This window comes from Acomys minous (genome assembly GCF_964271855.1).
Source record: "Acomys minous genome assembly, chromosome: 12".
Taxonomy (NCBI): domain Eukaryota; kingdom Metazoa; phylum Chordata; class Mammalia; order Rodentia; family Muridae; genus Acomys; species Acomys minous.
This window is the reverse complement of record NC_140493.1, coordinates 89,264,977-89,290,598: the sequence shown is the minus strand read 5'-3', so window position 1 is coordinate 89,290,598 and position 25,622 is coordinate 89,264,977. Positions and strand designations below refer to the sequence as shown.

The 25,622-nt window shown below is 51.4% G+C and overlaps 2 protein-coding genes across 6 annotated transcripts in view; one reads left to right on the top strand and one right to left on the bottom strand.

The window, feature by feature from the left end:
• Positions 1 to 1,615: 1,615 nt before the first annotated feature.
• LOC311578395 (uncharacterized protein) lies at positions 1,616 to 7,083 on the bottom strand (the record flags this gene model as incomplete). The annotated part of the gene is made up of 3 exons (XM_084748220.1): positions 1,616 to 3,228; positions 5,454 to 5,520; positions 7,079 to 7,083. The coding sequence occupies 3 exons, from the start codon at positions 7,081 to 7,083 to the stop codon at positions 2,365 to 2,367; spliced, it is 936 nt and encodes a 311-aa protein (XP_084604346.1). The 3' UTR covers positions 1,616 to 2,364.
• SP2 (Sp2 transcription factor) overlaps positions 3,942 to 25,622 on the top strand; it is a 28,082-nt gene continuing 6,401 nt past the window's right edge. The window contains exons 1-4 of one of the 5 annotated variants that reach the window (XM_084749331.1): positions 3,942 to 4,191; positions 6,567 to 6,738; positions 21,809 to 21,888; positions 23,143 to 24,120. In XM_084749331.1, coding sequence (XP_084605457.1) covers positions 21,826 to 21,888; positions 23,143 to 24,120 — 1,041 coding nt within the window. In that variant the 5' untranslated portion in view covers positions 3,942 to 4,191; positions 6,567 to 6,738; positions 21,809 to 21,825. Of the gene's footprint in view, positions 4,192 to 6,566; positions 6,739 to 6,819; positions 8,045 to 17,057; positions 17,167 to 21,808; positions 21,889 to 23,142; positions 24,121 to 25,622 lie in introns of those variants that run through there. The other 4 variants (XM_084749329.1, XM_084749330.1, XM_084749333.1 and 1 more) reach the window with 4 other exon arrangements.

Sequence of the window (25,622 nt, the reverse complement as noted above, 5' to 3'; positions counted from 1 at the left end):
GAAACTGGGAGCCAGGGGAGGGCCCATCCCTGGCTGGGGCTGCAGGGGTCAGAGGCCAGAGGGAGAGTGGGAACCAGTGGCAGGAGTGAGCAGGCAGGTAGAGGCTAGGCCAGGAGCAGCAATTTAAAGGCTTCAAGCAAAAGCTGGCACTGCTGTCCTTTGGACACACACACCTCAACAACCTCAGTGGCCAAGGCAGACAGAGGCTTCTCTCCAGGGGAGAGTGACACAGACAAATGTCATCCCATCCTTCCCTCACTGCTTCTCTCAGCCATCAGTACTACTTACCATAACAGCACATTCTTTTTATTATTTTTATTTTTATTTTTGGTTTTTCAAGACAGGGTTTCTCTGTGTTAGCCTTGGCTGTCCTGGACTGGCTTTGTAGACCAGGCCGGCCTCGAACTCACAGTGACCCGCCTGCCTCTGCCTCCCGTGTGCTGGGATCAAAACAGCAAATTTTTAGCTTAAGGGACCTTATTTCTCTCTTAGCGTGGTCCTGCTTCCCAACTCCTTACTTCTCATTTTTATGGAGTTGGGGGCTAAACCCTCACACATGCAGGTAGACACTTGGCCTATGAGTAAGATCCCGAGTCCTTCCCTCTTTGCTTCCTTCGTTCCATTTTTGACTTTGGTCTCCTTATGTAGTGCAAGCCAGCTGGAAACTCATGATCCTTCTGTTGCCTGAGTCCCGGGATGCTGGGTGTGCACTGCCACGGGAGACTCTCCTATTTCCTCTTCACTTTCCAGATGAAAACTCAAAGCCGAAAATCAGGCCTGTGTCCCAGCCCAGTTCCCTCACTCTTAGGGCCCCCAGGTAGGCCACATGACTGCTCTTGTCCTTCAAAAGGTTAACTTTTCTTTCTTTCTTTTTAGGGGTGGTGGTGGTGATGGTCAAGACAGGGTTCCTCTGTGAAGCCTTTGTCTGTCCTGAACCAGGCTGACTTCAAACTCACAGTGATCCTCCTGCCTCTACCTTCCGAGTGCAGGGATTACAAGCATGTGCCACCACTCCCAACTCTTTTGTTATCGTTGTTGTTTTTTTCAAGACGTAGTTTCTCTGTGTAGCCTTGGCTGTCTTGGACTTGATTTGTAGACCAGGCTGGCCTCGAACTCACAGAGATCAGCCTGCCTCTGCCTGAGTGCTGGGATTAAAGGCGTGCGCCACCACCACCACGGCTGGCTTTATTTTCTTATTTTATGTAATACTGGTTTCTTGCCTGCATATGTATCTGTGTACCACATGAGTGAATTACAGATGGGTGTGGGTGCTGGAAATCTAATCTGGGTCCCCTGGAAGAACAGTCCGTGCTCTTGACTGCTAAGTCATCTCCCCAGTCGCCTCTCCATGGAAGAGGTTAACGGTCAGGGTCTACAGCTGCTCTGAGGTTACAGCGCTGCACTGAGGGCTGGGAGAAGGCAAGCAAGGCCACACGCATGAGGATCTGAGTTCCGACTAGCCGACTCCCCAGGATCCAGGTTCAGTGGGAGCCTTTGTGTCAAGAACTGAGGTGGAGAACAACTGAGATGTAATATGAATAAATTAATTAATAAAATATTTAAAAATTGAAAAAAAGAACTGAGGTGGAGAGCAACTGAGGGAGGCAACTGTCAACTTCCTGTTGCCATGTACACACACATGCTCGGGTACCAGAACTCACACACCACACACATATATGCACACAGAAAAGTCATGCCCTGTGCTTTTTTTTTTTTTTTTTTTTTTAATTTTCAGCAGGGAGATGCTGTGTGTGGGAGCATCTCAAGACCCTACCTTCCTTCTCTCAATAGTCCTGAGTAGGGCCATGAAAGACTGGGAGCCATGCTGGTCAGAAATGAGCATGTCTTTGGAGCTTTCACTGGCCTTGGGATGAGCTGTCTTTAGCTAAGGCCTCTGCCCTCGGCACTGCAGGCAGCTAGCCTTTGCCCAAGTCCGGAGTCCTCCCCGGCATGAGGCCACAGCATGGCCAGTGAGTATGTCTATGTGTACGTGTGGGTCTGGGCACAGAGAAGAGGACACGAGTGCTGTTCTACACGTTATGCTATCATCACTTTACTGTGACCTCAGCCAACTCCGGTACCTTCTTAGGGCCTCGGTTTCCCCTGGTCATAAAATATGGGGTTAATTGTCCCTCCTTGGGAAGCTGGAGGGGTTAATTGGGCAATGGCTCTGGAGAGGAGATCTATAAATACAGGGGGGTCATTAGAGGGTATTTCACAGCCGTTCCGCGGCCCCGATGGTGTTATTAATATGATTATTGTTATCGCCGCCATCGCCCACTTCCCGAGTCTCTGCAAGTCGGGGCTCTGCTTCCAGGTGAAACAGCTCTGCAAATGGCCTCTGTGACCCTCCACTATCCACACTCATGAGTCCCAGGCGACAACCCCCTCAGGAGGCCATTTCACTGTGGCTTGGCGGAGAGGGTCACAAGCCCCAAGGGGAGAGGGGCCGAGGGAGATGCCATGTTTGTTTAGCAAGTGCTGACCCTCCTGCCCTGCAGCAGGAAGCTGGACAGAAGCGGGCTGGCAGCTCCTTGGAGATGTGGTCCTTGGTTCAGAGAGGGCCAGCAGAGCTGACTTGTAGGAGCTTGAGGGGGGTGGTGTGCCCCGGGACGCTGAGAGGCTGGCCAGTGCTCTCTCTTGAAGAGGCAAATGGCTCTTCTTGCGGAGTCTCTTTGTAGGGATGCTAGTCCTCTCACAGCCTGGAGATGAAGCAGGGCCTGGGATGCTCAACTGTAGGCCTAGGATACCCATCAGGTGACCCTGGCTTCCTGCTTCAGTCCGGTTAAATCCTGATCTGGGGCTTCTGAAATGCTTTGGGTGCCCTCTGGCGGCAACACACAAGAGCTGCAGAGGCCCAATAACCTGCCCAAAGAGGAGCACCTCCTCCTGCCCTTTCTTCTGGAGCTTGTGCAGATCCCATCCAGGAGGGTTAGCAAAAAGGAAGAGCCGGGCAGGACGGGAGAACCTTAGGGAGGGGATGGCTGGAATGTCCTCGCTGGGAGATTCTGTGACAGTTGGCCGGCAGCCATCGACCTGGTCAGGAAAGCCAAGGGTAGAGGGAGTTGGGGAGTCAGAGCAAGGGACAGGAGTGGCGTCCCGGAGATTGCAACAAGGGTGGCTGTCCGTGTGCGCTGGGATGCAGAGTGGGCAGGACTGGCGTCCACTTTTGGCGTTTCTGGAAGACTCAAAGTGGCTGAGACCACAGGAATCAAGGAGGAAGCTAGGCTGGGGAGGGAAAAAACAAACAAACAAAAAAAACCGTGGTTCACTCAGACCAAGAGTTTCCCCATCAAGCCACTGTCAGGGTTGTGACGTCAGGACATCAAGGGCTGGCTGGGAAAGTCTTCCCCATGGGCAGAGAGAAGGTGAAGAAAGAGAAAACCGGAGGAGGAAACTGGAGAGGCAGAGGCTATGGGGAGATCCTGAGGGCAAAAGGGAGCATCCTCAAAAGGCTGAGGGGGCTGTAATGGCTGGAAGACTTATTCTGTCACGATTGGGCCATAGGAGGGAGTGTGACCCAGGATGGAGCCCAAGGCTGCCTTTAGCCAAAGGCTGTCAGGACACTTCTTGCTTTCTAGACTATAGGCTAAGAACACGGTTGAGCCTTGTGGGTCTTTCCATACGATGGCCCAGAAGCTCTCTGCAGCTTCATGGGGACAGAGACCACGACTCCACGGGCCTCCTCCTGCATGCTTAGAGTCCTTGGGGACACTGGAGAGACAAGGGCTGCCACTGGCAGGAGAGAACACAGGGGTGGGGTGGGGTTGGAAGTAGGAAAAGCATAGAAAGGGCTTAACTGAGAAGCCAGGAAGGAAGTGAAGCGGACATGGAAGAAGCTGAGTGAGAAGGAGAAGCTGTAAGGCTGTGAGAAGCGTTTCAAAGGACAGCCACCACCTGTGCACCTGCCACCACCTGTGCACCTGCCACCACCTGTGCACCTGCCACCACCTGTGCACCTGCCACCAGGCACTACTCTGGGAGAGGGAGGGTGTGCGGTGGACAAGTAATTTTGCACACTAGAAATGGGGACAGAGTGGCGACTTGGACGGAAGAGACTAAAAGCAGCCAGAGGCAGCACTGAGAGAACCTGTCTCCAGACCCACCAGGGACAAGATGGCCTCCTGGGTGATGTGGGAAGCTGCAGTCGGAACCATCTAAACCGCCTTTGCTCTCCAAACACCACTAGAGGTAGGGTGGGACAAGGTGACACTCAGGGAGGGGAGGGGTGGGTCTGGGTTGGCTCAGGGCCTCTGGCGAAGAAGTACTTCTGAGCCTGGCTTACACATGTGAATTATCAGAGGCCCCTTCTTCATACAGGCGCTTGCTTGGCTCCATCCTAGGAACTGAGTTCCTGGATTGGGACAGGAGCCCATCCTCAGGACTGGTGAAAGGCTCTCTGCGGAGTATGGTGAGGAGTCTGACGGTATCAGTGTTTAGCTTGCACGGGGCTCTGTGCTTGATCCCCAGTAATGGTAAAAAGATGGCCAGGGAGAAATCAGACACTGTGGAGCTTGCTGTCTTAGCGCTTTCCCTCTCTTGGGAGAAGAGGACAACTTAGAAAAAGAGATCTGTGAGAAAAGAATTTGTGCAGTGGTCTGGGCCGAGGGCGGGGCAGGGGGGCGAGGGTTATGAATGAATTTCAGAGATTCCTTTGGCAGGGTGGGGGAGGTGGTTCGGTGGAGTGCTGGTCTACCACACATGAAGCCTTGGATTCAATCCCCACTACCACTAGGGGGCAAAAAAGTGTCCCCATCTTTGTGCCTTTAAACCAAACAAACCAAACAAACCAACAAACACATAGGTCTTTAACCCCAACACTCGGGAGGCAGAGGCAGGCAGATCTCTGTGAGTTCAAGGCCAACCTGTTGTACAGAGTGAGTTCCAGGACAGCCAGGGCTACACAGAGAAACCCCGTCTCGAAAAACCAGAACCAGCCGGGCGGTGGTGGCGCACGCCTTTAATCCCAGCACTCGGGAGGCAGAGGCAGGTGGATCACTGTGAGTTCGAGGCCAGCCTGGTCTACAAAGTGAGTCCAGGACAGCCAAGGCTACACAGAGAAACCCTGCCTTGAAAACAAAAACAAAAACAAAAACAAAAAAAAGAAAAAAGAAAAACCAGAACCAAACCAAACCAAACAAACAAACAAACAAAAAAAAACATGCCCCCCCCAAAAAAAACCATCAAAACAAACAAATAATTGAAAGGCTTTAGAAAGGCAAAATCATTCAGTTCAAAACTACCGGTGCAAGTTGGGTCTGGTGGCCGGTGCCAGCAATCCTAGCACTTGGGAGGCAGAGGCAGGAGGTTCATGGGTTCTGGGAAGGCAGGCTGCTGGAGACCCTGTCAACTAATAATAACCAACCAACCAAAAACAACAACAACCCCCCCCCCAAACACACACACAAAAACCTACTGATGACTTCTAGCTCTTTCCACGGTCCCCCACCTACATTCCTCCTGATGGAGCCTCCAGGTAGAACATAGCTAGCTACCTCCACTTCTTGTCCTAGGAGAGGTCTGAGAGCCACCCAGCAGGATAGTCAGCCCCACCTCCCCACCAAAACCCCTGCACTCTAAACTCAGCTGAGTCACTGAGCCTGGGCGGAGTCCTTGGCTACACAGCAAAGCAAGCCAAACTGGAAACCGGCCTGGGAACAGAACAAATGGGCTAAACAAGCCTCACGCAGATGTAAATGTACGCAAAGTCATTCTTGAACTCGGAATACATTTTCCTGTCACCTTGTCCAGGAGAGTGAACCCTCCCACTGTAGCTCAGACTCTTAGGGCAGCCATCGGTGGAGGGGGAAGGGCGGGGGGGGGGGGAATGGGGCTTGGTGGTAGAGACCGCCTCAGATGTGGGAGGCCCTGGGTAGAGGAGCGTGGTGAGGGGAAGCCCTTTCCGTGTCAGCTCAGGGCAGCGCAAACAAGGTAAAGCTTGGTGGGCAAGAGTGAAGAGAGCAGACTTTGACTAGGGCCTTAAAGGAGTTTACCAGGACAAAGGAAAGGCTTACCTGAGAAGAAAGACCTGTGTGTTTAGGGACAGTGACACTTTTCTGTGAGAGAAAAGATTGATGGGGGGTGGGGGGGGCGGTAGGGAAGCAGAGAAGGTGGGAAAAGAGCATGAAAGATGTTCAAGTGAGAGTGTGGGGGTGTGTGTGTGGGTGTCGGGGTGCAAATGTGAAGGACCTGGCTTAAGCAGAAACATGTGGCTTTATACAGGACTTAGAATCCCAATGACGGAATGGTGTACAGCCATGCATGTGCGCGCGGAGACAAGTGTGCTTGTGTCTCACAAAGCCAGGAGCTGGGTTGGCAGCCAACAAACCCCAGCGATCCTCCAGTCTCCTGCCCAACCTCACAGTGAGATACGGGGTTACAGATGCTGAACTCCCAGCTTTTGACATGGGTCCTGAACTCAGATCTCTTCATGTGCGAACAGTGACATCTTCCCAGTGCCCAGGGAAGGATTTTAGCTACAAGACTGATTGGCTTTTCAAAAGCTAACTGGAGAATTACTACGTTCTAAACATTTGGCTCTTTATTTTTGTTTCACTTTTTCTCAGCATCCCTTCCGTTTCGCTGTGACTGGAAGGAAGAAAGAGGAAGATAGAAGAGCCTAAGAGAAAATGTACTGAGAACCGGGGGTATATAGCTCAGTGTTTGAGGCTCGACCCACAGCATCACAAAAGGTGTTGATTTTTGGAAACTTTGTTACGCGGATTTACAGGACAGGAGGTAAAACATTTTTCTCACTGTGGGTTAAAAAACAAACAAACAGGGCCTGGCGTGATGGCGCACGCCTTTAATCCCAGCATTGTGAGTTCGAGGCCAGCCTGGTCTACAAAGCTAGTCCAGGACAGCCAAGGCTATCACAGAAAGATACTGTCTCGAAAAACCAACCAACCAACCAAGAGGTTCCTCTGCAGGTGGGGTGTGTAGGTTTCCTGCCCACAAAAGTCTGAAGCTACCATGACTTTCCTCTTGATGCCCCGCCGCCAGCCCAAGTTAGTCGTTTCCAGGACAGGGCTTGGAGGAGAAAGATAAACCTACCTGGGGTGCCTACCAAGCACAGTACCTCATTCGGGCGGAAATTGAGGCACAGAACAAGCAGGGGCGCTCAGACTCCAGCGTGCAATTCTGCCCACCAGAGGCGCAGGTTAAAACGCAGATTCTAGGCACTCCCGAGAAGTAGCAAATGTGACTATTGAGAATCTGCTTCTGGAAACGACTAAGACGATTCCGATGCGCCCGTCTTAGGGCCGTGTGGATCGGGGGAGGGGAGCGGGGGATGGGGGTGGGGGTAGCTCTGCGACACACTGGTGAAGATGAACAGGGCCTTGGAATTATATAATGACAGTCTCCTCTGGGAAGTGCCAGGTATCCCAAATTCCTGCCAGGACATCGAGTCTCCACAGGCGACGCCCGGCGAAAGGCTGAGGGGCCCAGGTGAAGGCGATGCGCTCACCCGGCACCGGGCACCTGGTACCTCGCATCAGACAGCTTACACTAGAGTCTCCACGCCAGACTGTACTAAGAGAGATGTATAAGCTCTTTATGGGGCATTTCTGGGCCTCACAGTAGCACTTCTGATTGGCTTCAGGGCAGATCTATCACTCATCTTCTGGGTTAGAGGTGGGTGGAAGGTCAACTACGACCAATACAGAAACACTTCTCAGTTAAGCCCCTCCCCACCCAGCTTCCTGTTGCTGTCCATCAACCTCCTAGCAGGCGGGACTTTGCCTCCGGCCAGTTGGCTAAAGGATGTGTCGTTCATTCCTCAGTGGATTTCCGGTTGGTGACTACTACCGTCGATCAGTGACACTTCGCAGCTCTATTGGCCAGGCCAACGTCACTCTAGATGCTTCCCATTAATTGGTTAAAAATGCTGTCGGTCCCCAATGTACTGAACGCTCATTGGTGAAAACTGCCGTCGCTCGGGCGGTGGCGGGCTCCAGGATTGGCGGGTGCTAGGCGGGCGGTGTCAGGCTCTCGGTGGCGGCGGAGGCGGCGGAGGCCAGGGAGGAAGATGTCGTAATGAGCGGTGGGTCCTGGCCTCTGCCGGCGGGGTCTCCCCGGCCCTCAAGGGTCAGGAAGACGGGCAGAGGCCTCGGGGAGGGGAGGCCGGAGCCAAGGGTGCCCCCCTGGGACTGGGCCTGGCGCCGGGGCCCGGCTACGGGAGGGGCGGGGGAGGAAGGATTCCCGCCCGGAGGAGGAGCGCGGCTGGCCGGCCGGGCGGAGGCACCCGGAAGGGGGCGTTAAGACTCCCCGCCCCTCGGAGCCCCGGGCGGGAGGGCGGCGCTTCCGGGGCTGGCAGGCGGCGCGGGCAGCGGGGCGAGCCTAGAGTCCCCTTCTCCCCCTTGGTTGGGTCGCGCCGGGCCTCTCGACTGCTCCCGAGTATGTTCCATGCAGGCGGTCGACTCCCCCTCGGGTTCGCCCCGTGGGCGGGCAACGCTTGAGATCTAGGTGGTGCCAATCAGAGGGGCCCTGCTTCTCTAAGCTGCCCCCCCACCCCGGCCGCCCTACCCACCGCTGTCACAGACCATGTCAGGACCGGAGGGCACTTCCTAGGCAGATGACTGCAGAGTGAAAGCTGACATTTAATGCTTGAACCTGGACCCTTGAGCCTGCGGCTAGCTATCTGCAAGCTCTTGGAATTTTGTGAAGTTTGAGAACTTGTTGACAGAGCTCCCAATGCCCCTTGCGAGTCAAAATTTTACTGAAGTTCTAAGAAAGCGTAGGCGCTATTTATTGCTCTGAAGAGATGACCTAAAAAATAAAATAGATACTCGCTTTCTTCCTCCATCCGCGTTGCTGACTTCCTTGTGCTCAGCTCCCTCCCTTCTTAGGTTTCTCTCCCAGTGCCTTTCTAATTTTAGTACAAAAGGAAGTATCTTTTGCTCTGGGCAATTGAGAAACCTGTCCTCACAACATTCCTTGGTTTTGATTCCAGTAGTCTGCCGCGTTTAATTGTTTCATAACTAACTTGATCCAAGGGTACTCCATTTGTCACTTCTCCTGAGCTTTCCTCTTTTCCGGAGGTTAGTAGATAATTTGTTGCTTTATGGAGAAAGGCCAGTGGTCTGTGAGCCATGAATCGGCGCAAGGTCCCCTTTATACAGATTTCACTGCAGAGAGGCAGTTAATGATGTTTCAGTGTGTACCAGCAGGCACTGCCCACAGCTGTTTCATGCTGTGCCCTAGAAGGTCTTGGGCATTTCTGAAGAGGGTAAAGCCCTGAGTGGACCATCCCCACCCCCACCCCACCCCCCCTCCCGCGGTGCTGGATGCTGAATCTAAAGCCTCACAGTTGCTAGACAGGCACTTCCTGCCGAGCTGTAGCTTCAGCCCCGAATTGTCTTGACTCTGACTTTCAGAGCCAGCATCCAGTGAACTAGCCGAGGGAATGGCAGAGCCCAGACCGCAGCAGCAATTCCATTAGCAACACAAAGAAATCCATTGTCTATACAGGGATGAATGTAACTGCAGAGTCTTACTTTCTTTTAAATTCTTGATGACAATGGAGCTGGGCATGGTGGCACTGGCCCTTAATCCCAGCATGCAGGAGGCAGAGGCAGGCGGATTTCTGTGATCTCAAGGCCAACCTGGTCTACAAAGGGAGTCCAGGACAACCAAGGATACACAGAGAAACCCTGTCTTTAACCCCCCCCCAAAAAAACCCAACTTGATGACAATGAAAGGGGCAGATCCCAGAGCCCACCAGTGGGGCTTCTGTCAGTGTTCGGTGGCTTCTTGTGTGCTTGGGGTGTGGAAACATGCGCTGATGATTCTGTAATCTGTGTAAGCCTTGAACTTGAGATCTTCATGTCTCAGCCTCCCAAGTGCTGGGGTGATAGGTGTGTGCCAGTTTGCTTGGTTTCTAGTGACCAAACAGACATCAGTCCCAGAAATCGGTCACTCATGCAAATAATTATAATAAAAATGAGAAAGGTTTGGACCCGTGGAGGCCTGTCAAAGAGGTGAGATGCAATAAGCAGATTAGGGCAGGCGTTTGGATAAAAAGCTTGCGCCTTTCCAGCAGGTAGGCCCCTTATAATGACTTTTAAAGCTTCTTGTAGCCAGCCAGTGGACTCCAGAATTGATGTGGACACAGCAGTTTTCTAGACCCTGGCCACTCCCATTTCTGTGATAGAAATGGGCCATTCCCCCCCCTCCCATCCCCAAATTACCTTTAATCCCTCTCTTTGCTCCATCTACACTCAGATGGGAAACTCTGTTTCCAGACACTGAAAACATTAGTCATTATTTTGGATCAAGTGGCTAAATGACCAGAGTGGAAGAGGCAGAGAGAGACACTGCTGTAAAGGTTGCATGGAGTATTCGAGCAAGCACGTGTGACTGATAGGATTGTGTGGCCTAGTTTTAAGCCTCGTGGGCCCTGAACTTGGAGTAATCTGTTTAGAAAAGGACACACACGTCTTTGTATGTCTCCTGGGTGGCATTTCTGGACTTTCCGTGTGGGACAGTGAACTTCTTCCCAGGATGTTTAAATCAGGAGCTCAGGCTGGGTGTGGTGAGGCACCTAATCTAAGATGTCAGGCAGCAAGACTGAGAGTTGGAGCTCACCCTAGGCAGGCTAGCCTCAAACAGACAAAAACCAAGGACATTTTATCCATGGTGGTGGACCAAGTAAATGTTTCTAGGCTGAGCAGTGTGGGGCCGTACAAGCTGTTGGTGCTTTTGTGTAGTGTGGCTGTCTACCTCCTGTGGCTCTTTCTCCTTTTCCCATCACAACCAGCCCGCGGGTCTTTGTTTCTGAAATGAAGGCGCAGGTCTGTCTCTTAAGGTGCTTTCTTCACAACCAGCAGATGTTTTAATGAGCAGCTTTCCCGAGGGCCTTAGGGCAGTGGAGTTTCAGGATTCTATCAGGGATCTTTTAGAGCCTGGTAGGAAGATAAAAGACGAGTGAGTGAATGGGACGCATTGGCTGAGTAGGAATGGGACTCAGGGTCGTTCTTGAGGAGACACCCCCTGGAGTCACGATGGCTTTGTTCCAGTTGACAAATGGTAGAACAGAAAACTTTTTCTACTGCTTCATGGGATCCTGAAGTAAAAAAACAAAACATCGGAGCAGGCTCAGTGCTGACACCAGCATTGGGGGGCGCAGGATGTGTGGGGGGGAGTATGTGTCTGAGATGTGTTCTGCCACTATCACAGGTGTCACTGTGCCTTTCCATAGAGTGCAGGCCAGGCTGGCATGTTCTAGAGAGAGGAGCTGTTGCTCGCTACAGGGCCTATGAATGGGCAAAGCTCTCCATCTTGGTGCTTCTCAGTGTGCCCCAGAGAGAGCTCCTGGCCGTGATGCGAAGGCTGTCACATCACTACACAAGCTGTAAGCTCAGCCACTGGAGTCAGATGATGGGCATCGCATTTCCTTAGCTGCCTTGGCTTCAGCATCAGGACCACTTGCTGTCCTCAGCCAGCAGCTGCCGTGCTACAGTGCAGAGGTTTAGCTTGGGTGGCCAAGGCTACGTCCTCTGAGGTGCCAGTTGGCCTCTATGTGGTGATTTGGGCCCTTCAGGTACCGCTCAGAGTCAGCAGTCAGGCACACTTCTAAATATCTTTCTAGAACTTGCTCTTTGGGGTAGTCACCTCTCCTGTGGATCTAGTAAAACCACAAAGTGTTCCTGACACAGTGACTAGGGATTAGGAGACAGCTAGGAGAGTCATGTGATTAGAAGTGAACTAGTTCTGCCTCTGGTTTATGGCTAATTGGAAATTGAAGGGAAAAAACAACAACTAAAAAACAGATGAGGACATTTTCCAGGTTTTAGGAGAGTAAGTGCCAAGCCAGCCTCCTCTTCTCCAGGGAAATGAAGTCACTAGTCATTACAGAAGCTGATCCTAGCCTGGGGTTGCTCAGAGAGTGACTCACAGATGCATTGCCCGAGCAGAGGAGGCAGCATGTTTGTATGTAAGGAGATTCTTGGGGTGGGGTGACTTGTGCTTTTATTTCTCCTGTTCTCTATGACAGAATTCTGAGTCCCAGTACTCCCCCACCCCCAGACAGGGTTTCTCTGTGTAGCCTTGGCTGTCCTGGACTCACTTTGTAAACCAGGTTTGCCTCGAACTCACAGGGATCCCCCGATCCCCCTGCCTCTGCCTCCCGAGTGCTGGGATTAAAGGCATGTGTGCCACCACGCCCAGCTCTTGTTTGCTGTTGGGTTTTTTTTTTTAAACAAATATTTACCTTCTGTTTCAGCAACTCAAATCTTTTATTTTCTAATGTATTTATTATGTATACAGTGCTCTGCCTGCATGTCCGCCTGCACTCCAGAAGAGGTCATTAGATCTCATTATGGATGGTTGTGAGCTGCCATGTGGTTGCTGGGAATTGAACTCAGGACCTTTAGAAGAGCAGACCGTATTCTTAACCTCTGAGCCATCTCTCTAGCTCTGAGTCCCAGTATTCTCCCTCAACTCCAACCCCGCCTCCACCCCCAAGACAGGGTTTCTCTGTGTAGCCTTGGCTGTCCTGGACTCGCTTTGTAGACCAGGCTGGCCTCGAACTCACAGCGATCCGCCTGCCTCTGCCTCCCGAGTGCTGGGATTAAAGGCGTGCGCCACCACGCCCGGCTGAGTCCCAGTATTCTTAAGCAGAATAGTTTTGCATGGTTTCCTGGGTTTGCTTCCATCATGCTGAAGAGTTCCCATCATCCCATTGCCCCCACATTTATGCCCTGTGGCCCAGGCAGAAACAAACTAGGAACGACCGCAGTCCTGCTAAAAGGAAAGGAATTCAGAGTGGGACAGACTGAGTGTTCACATTCAGACCCTCTCCTGGTTCTACCTCATGCCCCACATGTGTGCGCTGTCTGGAAAGGGCAGAAGTGTAGCTCGGAGCTGTAGTGCCAACTCTTGATAAACTTGCATTGAAGTGTTTGACCTGCCACAGCTCACATAGGTGCCACCACACTTAATCTATTGGGTGTAGGGGATGGAACCCAGGCTTGGTGCATGCTAGGAAAGCATCCTAACAGCTAAACCACACCCCAGCCTTCCTTTGGTTTTTAAACTCCATGTAGCCTCTCTCCCTCTGCATTCTTTCAGGGCTCACTTATTTATGAATTTATTTTAATTTTTATTATTTTTTTTTTCATTTTTTTCAGACAGGGTTTCTCTGTATAGCTCTGGCTGTCCTTGACTTTGTAGACCAGGCTGGCCTTGAACTCACAGAGATCCACCTGCCTCTGCCTCCCGAGTGCTGGGATTAAAGGTGTGTGCCACCAGGCGCTGTTTATTCATGACTTTATTAAACAAATATATAAAGCTCCAACTGTGTGCTAGGTTCAAAAGGTACATTAGTGAATAAAGAGAAACCCTTGCCTTTAGGAAATTTGCATTCTTAATGAGACAGTAATTAAGTAACTAATAAGTACTTGTTGGAAAGTGATAAACACTAAGGATAAAAATAGAATGGGAGGGTAGGGAAAGTGTGTGGGAGAGGCAGTTTACACAGGTGCTCAGGGCAGTCTTGGTGGATGTCATGAAACCCCCCCAAAAGAGTGAAGGGGGCTGAGCCAGTTCTGTCTAGAGTGAGAGGGGGAGCACAAGCAGGCATGGGAGCAAGCTGAGGACTTGGCTTTGGGAGGATCGTACAGCATGGCTAAAAGCAGGGAGGGAGGGAGGCCAGGAAGTCAGGTCACACAGCACACAGGCCTGTGTGTGATGGCTAGAGCTTTAGCTCTCTGCTTTTTCTTCTCTCTCTCTCTCTCTCTCTCTCTCTCTCTCTCTCTCTCTCTCCCTCTCCCTCTCCCTCTCCCTCTCCCTCTCCCTCTCCCTCTCTCTCTCTCTCTAATTTTGTTTTTGTTGTTGTTGTTGTTGTTGTTGTTTGTTTTTTGAGACAGGGTTTCTCTGTGTAGCCTTGGCTGTCCTGACTCCCTTTGTAGACCAGGCTGTCCTCGAACTCACAGCGATCCACCTGCCTCTGCCTCCCGAGTGCTGGGATTAAAGGCGTGCACCACCACCGCCCGGCTGGTTCTGGTTTTTCGAGACGGGGTTTCTCTGTGTAGCCCTGGCTGTCCTGGAACTCACTCTGTACAACAGGTTGGCCTCGAACTCACAGAGATCTGCCCGCCTCTGCCTCCCGAGTGCTGGGATTACAGGCGTGCGCCATCGTGCTTGGTTTAGCTTTGGCTCTCTGATGGGATGCTCTTGAGGGCGTCTGACCAGAATAGTGATGTGGCTTGGTTTATGTTGGATGTGTTGAGACTAGACTGGCAGGGGAAGGTTAGAAGGACAGCACAGTGGCCTTCTCAGTGTCAAGGCACAGCATGGAATTAGGTGATGACAGCAGGCAGTGAAAGCCTCATGCTCAGGATGTGTTTTGAAGTTAGAGCTAGAAACGGGACTTAGCAGCGTGAGGTCTGGTCGCGTTAATGCTTCTGGTGGCGTGGATGGAGTGGTGTAACCGGGCGGCGCCAAGTTCCAGAATGACTGTCAGGAGTAATTAGGAACAGCAAGGTCAGACCCCCTTGGCTTAGGATAAGGCTATTAGATAAATTTATAGTGAGTTAAGAAGATTGGCAGTCAAACATGCAGCTATTACAGAAGGGGGGCGTGCAGCTCCATTGGCAGAATGCTTGAAGCCCTGGGTTTGAAACCAGGTGAAGTGATGCTCGTATGTGTTCACAGCACTCCAGAGGTGGAGGCGGCAGGATCAGGAGTTCAAGGTCATCCTTAGCTTCGTAGTGACTTTGAGTCCAGACTGAACTACATGAGACCCTGTCACAAAAACCACTTAGGTTTGCTGAAATTGGACAGACTCATTTACCCCAAAGTATTTTATTTTGTTTTTTCATTTCTTTTGGGGCAGGGTTTCTCTGTGTAGCCTTGGCTCTTCTCGACTCACTTTGTAGAGTAGGCTGTCCTTGAACTCCCACAAAGTATTTTATAATGAAATGTATAACGTGTAACTTATTGGACACTGTGCTAAAAGTAGAAAATATAATTGAGTATGCTTTCATGTACTGTAACATTGAAAAGTTAAGTTGGACTGGGCGGTGGTGGTGCACGCCTTTAATCCCAGCACTCGGGAGGCAGAGGCAGGCGGATCACTGTGAGTTCGAGGCCAGCCTGGTCTACAAAGTGAGTCCAGGACAGCCACGGCTACACAGAGAAACAAACAAACAAACAGAGGAAAAGTTAAGTTGGAGGCTTGCAGCTTAGCCCAGTGCCCACATGCCGGCTGCATCTAACAACCAGAGTTTAATCCTGGGACCCACATGGTGGTGAGAACCAAGTCCCACAAGTTGTCCTCTGACCGCATGTTGGCCATGGCATGTATATAGCAGCAATACACAAACTTGCACACAACATACAAATAAAAGATGATTAAAATGTTAAAACATGTTCAGCTGAACCGTAGGAGTAAGGTGCGGCCTGTGCATAGTGGCTGAGGAGATCACTTGAGAGGAGAGGTTTGGAGTCACAGCTCAGAAAGGAAGCGTAATTTCTTGATAAAGTGTGTACAGGTCAGGGTCACAGCAGAGCTGGGGGTCTGGTGGAGAGGCTTATCTGTCCTCTCCTCTTGGCCCGTGGCTTTAGCGGCCTCTGCCCAGAGTTCTGCAATGAAAGGCGTACAGGTCATCTTCCTGTGTGTGATTGCAGGGCGTTCAGTTGTCTAGGGAGTCTGGAGTCTGTCATAGCCTAGCTGGCTCCCTTCACCCTCCACCCAGGCTGATTAGCCAGTTTCCCTGGAGGTCCAATTTTGTTCTTCAAAACCAGCCATGGTTTGCTTTTCCCTCACCAGCTCTGAATTCTTCCAGGCTAGGCAACTGGGAAAGCCTGGCCTTAGAAACTGCTTTGCTGGCTTCCGGCCCAGCCAGGCTGACCAAAATAGCCACCAGAAGGACTGTTTGTGCAGAGTGAAATTCCTGCTGTGGAAATACCATAGTGGAGGGCCAAGGAAGCCATAGCTGCTGGGAAGGTTAAAAAAAAAAAAAAGCCCAGTAGCCTAGGGTCCAGGTGTGGACTTTGAGCCCTGGTCCATCCAGGGACAGCCCGATAACCAGGGCTCGAGGGTCCTTCCTCTTATATCATGAGCTCCCAACCCAGTCTGCCAGAGAAAGACATCCCCTGCCCCAGGATAGAGCTACGCTCCCTACCCTGTTGCCAAGCGTTGCCAAGGGTGCTACGGAGTGTGCGCTGGCACCCAGCAAGGTCATCTCCTTCTAGAGAGTAAGTGAGAAACAGCCTCTAGAGATTATAAATGGCCAAAGGGACTGCTCCAACTTGAGGCTCCCAGGAAGAGAAAGAAAGGGGGAGGGGCAGGGAGGAGGCTGGGTGCTGCCTTCTAAGCTTATCAGAAGAGCTTCTGGGCGGGGTGCTGTGCAGGGAATGGCTGGATGGATTCTGGCTTTACAAAGATAGTCTTCCAAAAGTGAACTAGCTGGATAAAAGGAGCCGGCCAGGGGCTGGAAGCTGCCCTGGAGGCTGCGGGTTGGGGGAGTTCTACCTGGCTGAGGGTGATTGAGCAACGACTATGTCATGGGAGTAGTGGGTAGAAAGCAGGGAGACTTGTCCCCGGAGAAGAACGGGGAGCACCTACTTATCCACCAGGAAGGCGACGCTCCGGGCTCTGCTGTGACTGGAGGCTCCATTCCCAAGATGCCCCAGAGCTGCAGCTGCCTGTGTACCAGAACACCCCCACCTCCCCCCACCCCAATCTCGTATCAGCAGTTCAGTGAAGATGAGCACAGCTTACTCCAACGAGCAGATCCTTACTCCCATGCCATGGGCCCGCGCTCACTGGAGTGGGTGCTGCGTGCTGGCAGAGGGCCTGACTTCATCTTAGTTGGAAAAAGGACCTCCAAGGACACGAAATACCTGTTACAAAATGGCGGTCAGTGGCCAGGGAAGAAAATGGAAACTGCCCTAAAGGTGTAAGCATTAGCTAGAAAAGACAGAAGAGCCCTAAGCAAAGGAAGGGCTGCAGAGATAAGCTCCTGGGATCCAAAGGGAGGGCCGCGGAGGCTGGAGGCTGGGGAGGGGAAAGAAGGAACAAGTCAGGAGGGAATGCTCAGGGTTGGGAGTGTCTAGCTGACCCAGTGAAGGGTCACCGGCTGCACACAGACCTGGGAGAGAGCCTGTGGAAGCTGTCGAAGCCGCGTGAATGGACACGGCCTCCAAGGAGAGGGATCTTGGGTGAGAAGAAAAGACACTCGTTGAACAATGTCAGTAACTAACTGGTGGCAAAGGCAGAAGAGCCCACAGGAATTTGGAGGGGGAGGGAGCCACGGGGCGGTCTGTGGTGACCTGGCGGAAGCTGCCCCAGAGTGTGATGGTGGTGTGGAGGGACGGCAGTGCGTTCTGCCAAGTAGGCGGGAGAAGAAGGCTGCGCTGGAGGGACGAGGTGGAGGCTGGACAGGCTGGGAGTTAGGTGCTTCTCTGTCATCTTGGGTTCTCTCCTGTCCCTCAGTCTTCCTCCCTCAAGACTTTTCCTTAGGGCTAAGTGAGATGCACTGGGCATTGTTGCTTGCATCACTGCCAGACTTCAGCCTAGAGACTTAGGGAAGTTACCGCTGAGAGACATGCGCCTTTTTCTTTCAAGAATATTCAGTAAGGGTGTGATATGGCTCAGTGGGTAACGTGATTGCTGCTAAGCCTGATAACCAGGGTTCAATCCCCGGAACCCACATAGTGGAAAGAATTGGTCCCCGCCAGGCATGGTGACACACGCCTTTAGTCCAAGCACTGGGGAGGCACAGAGGCAGGTAGATCTCTGTGAGTCCAGGACAGCCAGCCAAGGCTACACAGAGAAACCCTGTCTCAAAAAACAAAAACAAAACAAACAAACAAAAGCAGTAGTCCTTATCCATATTGCTAAATTGTAAGGTTTCGGTGACCAGATATGAGCTGCTGTTACAGGCCAGTGGTCGTGCTAAAATGGATAGCTCAGTGGAAGAGCGTTTATTATTCAGCCCCCAGTACAAAAAGAAGGTGTAGCTTAGTGTAGCGGTTTAAAGCAATTACAGAATTATGTCTAAGAGCCCTCTGCGGCTCTCCACCCCATTCAGTGTTTGACCAGTGTGGAGGAGAAGGTTAGCATGACGCAGATCCACATCGGAGTCTAAACACAAGGTTCCCAGTGAAAAGAGGCTGCTCTGACAACTACGGTTGTGTATCTGACTCTCCTTAACCTCTGTCCTTTCCACACACCCACTGGAAATGCTTCTCTTTTCCCTTCTCCTCCTCTTTCCAGAAGAGAAGAGCCATAAAATTATTTCGTTGCTACTCCATAACTATCATTTCGATACTGTTGTGAATCATACTGTAAATATCTGGTATACAAAACTTCTGCTATGCAACCTCTGTGAATGGGCCGCCTGACACCCTCCCAAAGGGGGCGTGACCCACAGGTTGAGAACCTTTGCTCTAACTGGAGCGGTCCAGCAGCCCAACCAGGTCTCCAAACAGGCTGTTTCCAGGGTTAGTGACTGCAGAAGAAGTGCTGGTCTTTCTGCATTTCACTTCCTTTGCACTCTGCTCTGCTGAGTGGCCCTGCGTTTCATAACACAGGAAGGATGTTCACCAAGTTCTGTTAACTTTTGTGAACTTGAACCCTTGAGAGCCTCCTAGCAGGGCAGCTGCCTGCCTTCCTGGCCCTGCCAGCAACTAACTCACCCTGTGTTCTTATCAGCATCACATGGTCTGAAACAATTTTGAGTTTTTGTTCTGTTTTATGGGGCTTGGCATGTAACCTAGGACCCTGCACATGCTAGACAGGGGCTCTCCCATTTGTACCTCAGAAGGGAGAACATTTGAAAGAAAATTTGGTTCAGCTATTCACCCGACCTCTCTATCCCATCTCCAACAGAATTTACATCTTGCCTCTGGTTAAACAATTTCAGAGAAAGAAAAGCACAGCCCCCAGAGGCAGCTGGTTCTGTCTTCCAGAGGTGTCTTTGAATTAAACAAATTTTAAAATCTGGCTGCCTGAGCATCCACACAGGTGGCTTGGTTCTGCCCCTTTACTTACAGAATAAGTACCCTTGTCAGAACCTTGAAAGTCTCTCATTGGACATGCCCCTTAAACAGGCCCCAGACTCCAGACATAGCCCAGTGTGTAGAATACTACATGAGGGATGCTATTTTTCTTGTCCTATAATTGAATTTTTAGGTTTTTTTAAAAAATAGTTTTGAGTCTTAGTCTCTCTCTCTCTCTCTCTCTCTCTCTCTCTCTCTCTCATACCCTCTTCCCTAATAAACTCTGCATAACATTAAAAAAAATTAGTTTTTGTGGTGGGAGGCAGAGGCAGGCGGATCTCTGTGAATTCAAGGCCAGCCTGCTCTACAAAGTGAGTCCAGGACAGCCAGGGGCACACAAAGAGACCCTGTCTTGAACCCCACCCCCACCCCCATCCCCCCAAAAGTAGTTCTTGTTAGCCAGGCATGGTGGTACATGCCTTAAATTCCAACACTGGGAGGCAGAGGCCACACTAGCCTGAGACTCAGTAAATAAAGTAAAAAGCAATTCCTGTAAGGAAGACCTGTCAGTAAGAAGACCTGGGGTGCCTGGCCCGAGTCCTGAGCCCCAGTTGAGCTGGCCACAGCATGGCTCACACTCACTAACCCTAAACCCCTAAACTCTTACTATCATTTCCTCTTCCTGTTCACAAAAATATTACAAGCATTTCATTGTCAGTTGAAACCAAATGCACTGTGCATGCTTTTTACTGACGGGTCCACCTGGAACCTTCAAGAACAGCCGAGCTGTGCACACGGGGCTGCTTTCTGAGGTTGCTCGCTTTCATCAGTGGCTGCTCCTTCAGTAACTGCACTGATTTTGCAGGGTTCCCTGTGTGTTATGTCCTACGATCTGTGTGTCCTCTTTGTGCAGAGCTGTCCGCGTCTGCACTGTCACCCTTGCTCTGCAGCATTCTCATGGACTTGGGGCCTGGTGACCGCTGAAGGCTGCGCTGCGTTGCCTCCTGACCAGCCAGCCTGTTTCTTTCTCTTTACCCTTTATCTTTCAGAAGCCTGAAAAAACATGAACGGTTGTGTTTTCTCCCTGACCTCTGTCCTCACAAGATTCCTGACATGCTCAGTTCCTGAGCCTTTGTCCCTGGAGTCTTCCAAACAGCCTTCTGCATCTGTTTCCGGGAATTTGCTTTCCAAATGTCTGTGCTACAAGCCTGGCTGCCCAGGGCACTTTGCCTTAGCGATTTGTGAACTCTAGATAGCAGAATATTTCACCCCAAGTTCTTGGGACTTCCCTTTCTTTCTTTCTTTCTTTCTTTCTTTCTTTCTTTCTTTCTTTCTTTCTTAAATAGTCTCAGTATGTAGTCCTGCATAGCCTGGAACTCACTATGTAAACCAGGCTGGCTTCACACTCTCAGGTGCTGAGATCACATGTGCCACCACACACAGCCTCTTATTTACTTTTATTTCAAATTTAATGTGTACGGGTGTTTTCCCTGCATGTGTGTTTTACACCGTGTAAGTGTGTGCAGCGCACACTGAAGGCCAGAAGAGGAGTTACAGATGGTTGTGAGCCACCATGTAGGTGCTGGCAACTGAACATGGGTCTTCTGGAGGAATAGCAATAGCCAGTGCTCTTAGCCACTGAGCCATCTCTCCAGCCTTCAGCCTTGTTTATCAAACTTAAGTGCAAGGTAGAGGCTTCCTTTATTAATCCCTCCCTTATTGGAAGTTGGGCCTGGGATGCACACCTGCAATCTCAGCCCTTGAGAAGGCTGAGAAAGGCGTTCCAGGCCAACCTGGGCTACAGTGCAAACCTCAACGTAAAAATCAGGAGAGGGTATAGAAGTCCCTTAGCACGCACTGGGGATTGGTCCCAGGAGCTCCTGGAGACACCAGAGTCCATAGATGTTCAAGACTTGGGTTTAATGTGCAGACTACACATAAGTTACACACTCACCAGATTATGAGTAGCAACAGTTTTTGATGCATGGTTGGTTGATCCCGTGGCTACAGAACCTGTGGATATGGAGGCCAACTACCTAATTGTGAGAAAATGAGAAAAATTTTGTCAGATATAACCCGACATACTCCAAAATAGAACGTACGCAATGTTCATTCTTCTTACATGTAGGTAGTTGTTAGCTCTGCCTGGCCTGTGACCTACGGGGTCACATCAGCTGTCCTGAATAAAGATGCAAATCCCCTTAAAGTAGTGGTTCTCAACCTTACTAATGTGGAAACCCCAAACCATAAAATTATTTTCGCTGCTACTTCATAGCTAATTTTGCAACTGTTAGGAATCATAATGGAAATACTTTTGCAGAGAGGTTTGCCACATGGGTCGCGACCCACAGGTTGAGAAGCACTGACTTGGAGGACTTACCAAATGCCATCTACTGGTTCCTGGGGGCTCTTGTGTCTCTGTGAAGGCTGAGCATCCAGCCTTTAGAATAAGACAAGTATGTCCTCTTGCTCAGGAATGCTGGCCTAGCCTTTCTTCACTCCCAGACTGACTGGTTTGCATCTAGCTACAGCTCCCCTGCCCCTAATGGAGAGATTCAGGGAGCACCAATATCCACCAGGGGGCGCTGCAGACCCACCTCAGCGGGTCCCGGGGCAACTGACTTCTCCCAGTTCGGCCTGTGGCTGTGGGGACAATGGTGAAGGCAGGCCTGGCCTGAGTAGATAAGTGTGAGCAAAGGAGAGGATCACCCTGACAAGCATGGGCCTGCGATGCTAAGGCCACGCAGGAAAAACTGTTAACGTTTTAGAGAAGCAGCAACAGAGGCAAAAAGAAAAGCTGAGGCGAGGGGGGCCTTAGGTTCTCTTCAGGTATCTTATATTTGCTCCATCTTTCTCCCAGTAGATCCACAGACGAGCATGGCTGCCACCGCTGCTGTCAGTCCCAGTGACTACCTGCAGCCTGCCGCCGCCACTACCCAGGCAAGTGCACAGAGGGCTCTGAGGGCAGGGAACAGGGCCAGGGTGGATTGCTGAAGTGGATTTTCTACCCCACTCAGAACCAGTCCCCTCTCACTGCAAACACCCAGGGAGGTTCACTTATCCTCCGTTTCTGAACTAAGACATAGCCACTTGCCTCAGATGTCAAAGTTGGGTTAGGCAGAAAGAGCAGTATTAACCCTGGCGTTCCTGGGGCTGAGGCCATGGCTGTTAGTAAAGTCCTCGCTGCCCACACACGCAAACCTGAGATCAATTCCCAGCCCCGTGTAAGAGGCTGGGCGTGGTAGTGCATGTCTGTAATGCTAGCGCTGGACAGGCAGAGGCAGAAGAATCCGCTGGGCTTCACTGGCACACTAGTCCTGCCCAGCCTGTGAGCTGCAGATGCAGTGAGAGCCCTGACTCTGAGATGATGGTAAAGGGGCTAGAGAGATGCTCCGCGGTTAAGAGCGCTGCCTGCTCCTACAGAGGACTCTGCCTGGATTATGTCCCATATGGCAGCTCACAACCCTCCATACTCTAGCTCCAGATCTGACACCCTCTCTGGCCTCTGAAAGCATTGGGGACTTGAGTGACACACAGACATACATGTAGGCAAAACACCCGAGTACATAAAATAAGTAATAACTTAAAAAACAAGGTAGAGGGAAACAGAGTAAGAATTTAGCATTAACCTTTGGCTTCCGCATACACAGACTCAAATGTTCCCACACACCCCTTCACACGAACATGTGTACACATATACAACACACACCCCAGAACAAACACAGAAACTCGGTAGTATTTCGTCAGAACCTACTGCCCTAGGGAGAACAGGCCCTTTTATTGTAGCCCTCTCTAGTCAGGAAGTGGCACCTGCCAAACTCTAGAAGACACTTGGGTGAGTGTTCATGTCACCTTCCCTCCCCATCACTTCTCCTTTCTCCCTCTGTGGTAAGTTCATAGAATTCCATTGGAGATTCGGGTGTGTCATTGTCCCCTGCTGACACGAGCCAGGCCAGTGGGGGACAGCTCATGCAGTTGGTCTGCTGCACCCAAGGCTGCTTGGGGTGGGGGGCGCCTCTCCCTGAGAGGCCTTCCCTGTTGACGTCATGGAGAAGCCAGCAGGTACCACTGCAGAGTGTGTGTGCTGGTGATCGCCTACCAGAAGGGTGGGGAAGTGTTCGCAGGGAGCCGCTGAGAGCAGAGGCTGTCTAGCCAGTCGGCCGTCTCACTCCTTTCCTCTGCTGGTTTTTGCAGGACTCCCAGCCGTCTCCCTTGGCTCTGCTTGCTGCGACGTGTAGCAAAATTGGCCCCCCAGCTGTTGAAGCTGCAGTGACACCTCCTGCTCCCCCGCAACCCACCCCACGGAAACTGGTCCCTATCAAACCCGCCCCTCTCCCCATCAGTCCTGGCAAGAATAGCTTTGGCATCTTGTCATCTAAAGGAAATATACTTCAGATTCAGGGGTCCCAGCTGAGCACCTCCTATGTAGGAGGGCAGTTGGTGTTCGCCATCCAGAACCCCACCGTGATCAACAAAGGGAGCCGGTCAAATGCAAGTATCCAGTACCAGGTCCCTCAGATGCAAGGGAGCAGTTCGCAGAGCATCCAGGTGCAGCCCAATCTAACCAGCCAGATCCAGATCATCCCAGGCACCAACCAAGCCATCATCACCCCATCACCCTCCGGCAACAAGCCTGTCCCCATCAAGCCAGCGCCTCTCCAGAAGTTCAACATGACTAGCACCCCTGTGCAGAGCGGGGCCAACGTGGTGAAGCTGACAGGTGGCAGCGGCAACATGACGCTCACCTTGCCGCTCAACAACCTGGTGAACACCAGCGATGTTGGGACTCCCGCTCAGCTCCTCACCGAGAGCCCTCCCACTCCACTGTCTAAGACTAACAAAAAATCCAGGAAGAAGAGCCTTCCTGTCTCACAGCCATCGGTGGCTGTCACTGAGCAGGTGGAGACGGTGCTGATAGAGACCACGGCAGACAACATCATCCAGGCAGGAAACAACCTGCTGATTGTCCAGAGCCCTGGTGGGGGCCAGCCAGCTGTGGTCCAGCAAGTCCAGGTGGTACCCAAGGCTGAGCAGCAGCAGCAGCAGCAAGTGGTGCAGATCCCCCAGCAGGCACTGAGGGTGGTGCAGGCTGCCTCTGCCACCCTCCCCACGGTTCCCCAGAAGCCTTCCCAGAACTTTCAGATCCAGACAACTGATCCAACACCAACCCAGGTAGCACAGTCCCTCTGCCCCGCCTCCCTCTCCTCTGCTCACCCTTTGCTTTGCCTTTGAAACTGAGGCAGGTCATTGCCAATCTGAGGGGAAGTTGGAGTCATCATCATTTGGGGTGGGCAGGAAATGGCTTCTGCTCTGGGGTTTCTTCTGGTCTTGGGCCAAGTAGTCCTGATCTGCAGAAATCAGATGGAACAGGGATATCTGGTCTGTTTCACTCTTTCCTTATGGGGTAGCTCTGGGGGCACAACTGGGTAGATATGTATAGTTTCATAATGAAGTATTTTTATCATAAGATTACATGTAACAGCAGCAAGAATGAGAATTCAAGCCAGACCATAGAATTTGGTATAAAATAAAACAATTCAGGAGGAAAAACTGTTGACTGTTGGTAATGACAAGAAAAATAACAGGTAGGACAGCCAGGCTGTTTTCCTTTTCCTTTTTTCTTTCTTTCTTTTGTCCTTTCTTTTTTCTTAGACAGGTTTTCTCTGTATAATAGCCCTGGCTGTCCTAGAACTCACTTTGTAGACCAGGCTGGCCTCAAACTCATAGAAATCCGCCTGTCACTGCCTCCCGAGTGCTGGGATTAAAGGCGTGCGCCACCACACTTGGCTCCTTTTTTCTTGGATTACAGGTGTGAGCTGCCGTACTCAGTTCTTTCCGTCTCTGCCTAACCCCGTCTCCCGAGAGATGGTTTCTAGTCGGCTTCATTCATCTGTGTGCACATGTGGGCGGAGGAGTGTGTTTTCCCTTCTAGTCTAGATTCCACATAAGGGAGAAAACATTTGTATTTCTTTTTTTTTTTTTTCCCCTTTGGTTTTTTGCGACAGGGTTTCTCTGTGGAGCCTTGGCTGTCCTGGACTTGCTTTGTAGATCAGGCTTGCCTTGAACTCACAGCGATCCGCCTGCCTCTGCCTCCCAAGTGCTGGGATTAAAGGCGTGCGCCACCGTGCCCGGCCTTCTCACAGCTGTTTTTGCTCCTGCTGCTGTCGAGTCAGCTGGCCATTCTGCCAGCTGTTCAACTCTGCCTTTCTTCGCTGCCAAGGTGGCCGACCACCTTGCTGCTTTTGTAGCCTACCGTGCCATCTGCTCAGCTCCTCCTTTCACTTTGCAGTTTCTGCTCCCTCCCTCCCTCCTTCCTTCCTTCCTTCCTTCCTTCCTTCCTTCCTTCCTTCCATCTCTCCTTTTTTCCTAGATGTTGTTTTTCTATGTAGCCCTGGTTGTCCTGGAACTTGCTCATAGAGATTCGCCTGCCTCTGCCTCCCAAGTGCGGGGATTAAATGCGTGCGCCACCACGCCTGGCTGCTGCTTGTTTCTTTATGTTACCAGCTCAGCCCACTCTAAAAACAAGCAAGAGCGGATGATTTGAGAGAACCTTTTTTGGAGCCTAATGTTGCTCAAGGCCCCAGGGCAGCAAAGGAGACCCCAAACACCATGGGGAGTCAAACGCCCCATTCCCCAGTCTCTACTTCCTTACAGGGAAATGAGCATAGAAGGAG